General features: G+C 65.3%; 1 protein-coding gene across 1 annotated transcript in view; it reads left to right on the top strand.

Moving 5' to 3' along the window:
• Positions 1-1,316: 1,316 nt before the first annotated feature.
• Positions 1,317-1,903, top strand: part of IER5L (immediate early response 5 like) — a 1,454-nt gene continuing 867 nt past the window's right edge. The window contains exon 1 of the mRNA XM_024762211.1: positions 1,317-1,897. Within this exon, the coding sequence (XP_024617979.1) occupies positions 1,515-1,897 (383 nt within the window). The 5' untranslated portion in view covers positions 1,317-1,514. The remainder of the gene's footprint in view (positions 1,898-1,903) is intronic.

Genomic DNA, 1,903 nt, shown 5'->3' with positions numbered 1-1,903 from the left:
GCCCACCCAGCCCTCATCCTCTCTGTGAAGCCTCTTCCTCCTTCAGGGGCCAACCCTCAGGCAAACCACTTCAAAGACACCCTCCCACCCAGGCGCCTTGGACCCCAACACCCTCTGAGCAGCAGTCACCCCCTTTCAGGCTTCCCGGTCCAGGAGGAGAGCGCCCTGGAGATCGTCCCCACCATATCAGGCCCCAGCTGGGAGGAGGTGACCCGTGAAATGGTTCAGGACAAGAAGGAAAACAAACGTGTCAACAAAAGTTAAGAGGGCGAGTGCCTCGGCCCTTGGTATTCGCCTCCCGTCTGGAGCTCACAGTCCTGGTACCAATCCGAGCCCTGCCCCTTAGGAGCTGTGGGATTCCCACGAGTCACCCCACTCCTCAGAGACTCAGGTCCCCGCTCTGCCTGCAGTCACAGGGAGGGAGTCAGGGCGCTCCTGGCAGGGCCGGCCCCATCCTAGGCACTTAATAACAGTCCCTAGTGTCATTATTATTAGTTAGGAAGGCAAGGAAAGGTTACAGAACCGGTGATTAGGACACTGGATGTCAGCTCTCGGAACGCCTTTAGACCTCAGCGGTTTGCGAGGGGCACGCCTCCAAGCCTCCTCTATCAGAGGAGACCAAAATTCACCATGTTTTGGTTTCTCCCGTCAGACAAATGGGGAGGCCGGCCCTTCCCCGAGTGTTCTCTGAATCTCCTCAGCCCAAAAGTCAAGGAGTCAGGCCCAACATACTCGGCGGCTGAGGGTACCTCGAAATCTCTTTCTCCTGAGGAGTCCCCAAAGGTCAAGCCGGCGGCCCCACTAGTCTCTTGCAAAAACCTTGCGTCCCGCGGGTCACCCGGGGGCGGTAGGTATGAAAGGAGGTGCCGCGTGGCCGGGAATGGAAGCCGCGCTCACCTGCCGCAGGTGAGGCCCAGCCGTGCGGAAGGGGGAGGAGCCGTAGCAGCAGCACGCAGGTGAGCCGACCCCCGGCTCCCAGGAACTAGGCCGAGGGCGGCCGCGGGCTCCAACGTGGCGGCTGCGAGGCGACCCATGTCGCAGACAGCGGCCTCGGTGGCTCCGAGTCCCGCGCGGCGCCGCGGCCACAGGAGAACATTCGAGGCAGCGGCGGCGTTGGAGGCCCGGGGTCCGTTCGGTATTTGAATAGCACAAAGGAACCGCCTTGGTCTGATTGGCCAGTCTAGTGGCCCCGGGGCGGGTAGCGTCTGTCACTCGGGAGGTTTGGGGCACTCTTATTGGCTCATCCGGTGTGGGGCGGGGCCCGGACGCCCGGCTAAATAGCTGGGGCCGGGGCCGGCCGAGGCTCATTGCTTTGGCGCCGTCTGGGGAGCACGAGCCCGCGGGTGGCGCGCAGCGCATGGTGGCGGCTCCTCTCGGAACGCAGCCGACCCGCTGACCCGGACTCCGTTTCCCCTGACCAGCGCGTCCCGGAGGCCGGCTGGAGGCCGAAACAGCAGCAGCATTAGCAGCAGCAGCGGTCGCGGCTGCTCCGCCGCAGCCGTCTCCGCGGGAGCATGGAGTGCGCCCTGGACGCCCAGAGCCTGATCAGCATCTCCCTGCGCAAGATCCACAGCTCCCGGACCCAGCGCGGCGGCATCAAGCTGCACAAGAACCTCCTGGTGTCCTACGTGCTCCGCAACGCGCGCCAGCTCTACCTGAGCGAGCGCTACGCCGAGCTCTACCGGCGCCAGCAGCAGCAGCAACAGCAGCAGCCGCCCCACCACCAGCACCAGCACCTCGCGTACGCGGCGCCGGGCATGCCGGCCAGCGCGGCCGACTTCGGCCCGCTCCAACTTGGCGGCGGCGGGGACGCGGAGGCGCGCGAACCTGTCGCCCGGCACCAGCTGCACCAGCTCCACCAGCTCCACCAGCTGCACCTCCAGCAGCAGCTGCACCAGCACCA

This window comes from Neophocaena asiaeorientalis, unplaced genomic scaffold (genome assembly GCF_003031525.2).
Source record: "Neophocaena asiaeorientalis asiaeorientalis breed wild unplaced genomic scaffold, Neophocaena_asiaeorientalis_V1.1 scaffold78, whole genome shotgun sequence".
Classification (NCBI taxonomy): Eukaryota; Metazoa; Chordata; class Mammalia; order Artiodactyla; family Phocoenidae; genus Neophocaena; species Neophocaena asiaeorientalis.
This window is presented reverse-complemented; position numbering and strand designations above follow the sequence as displayed.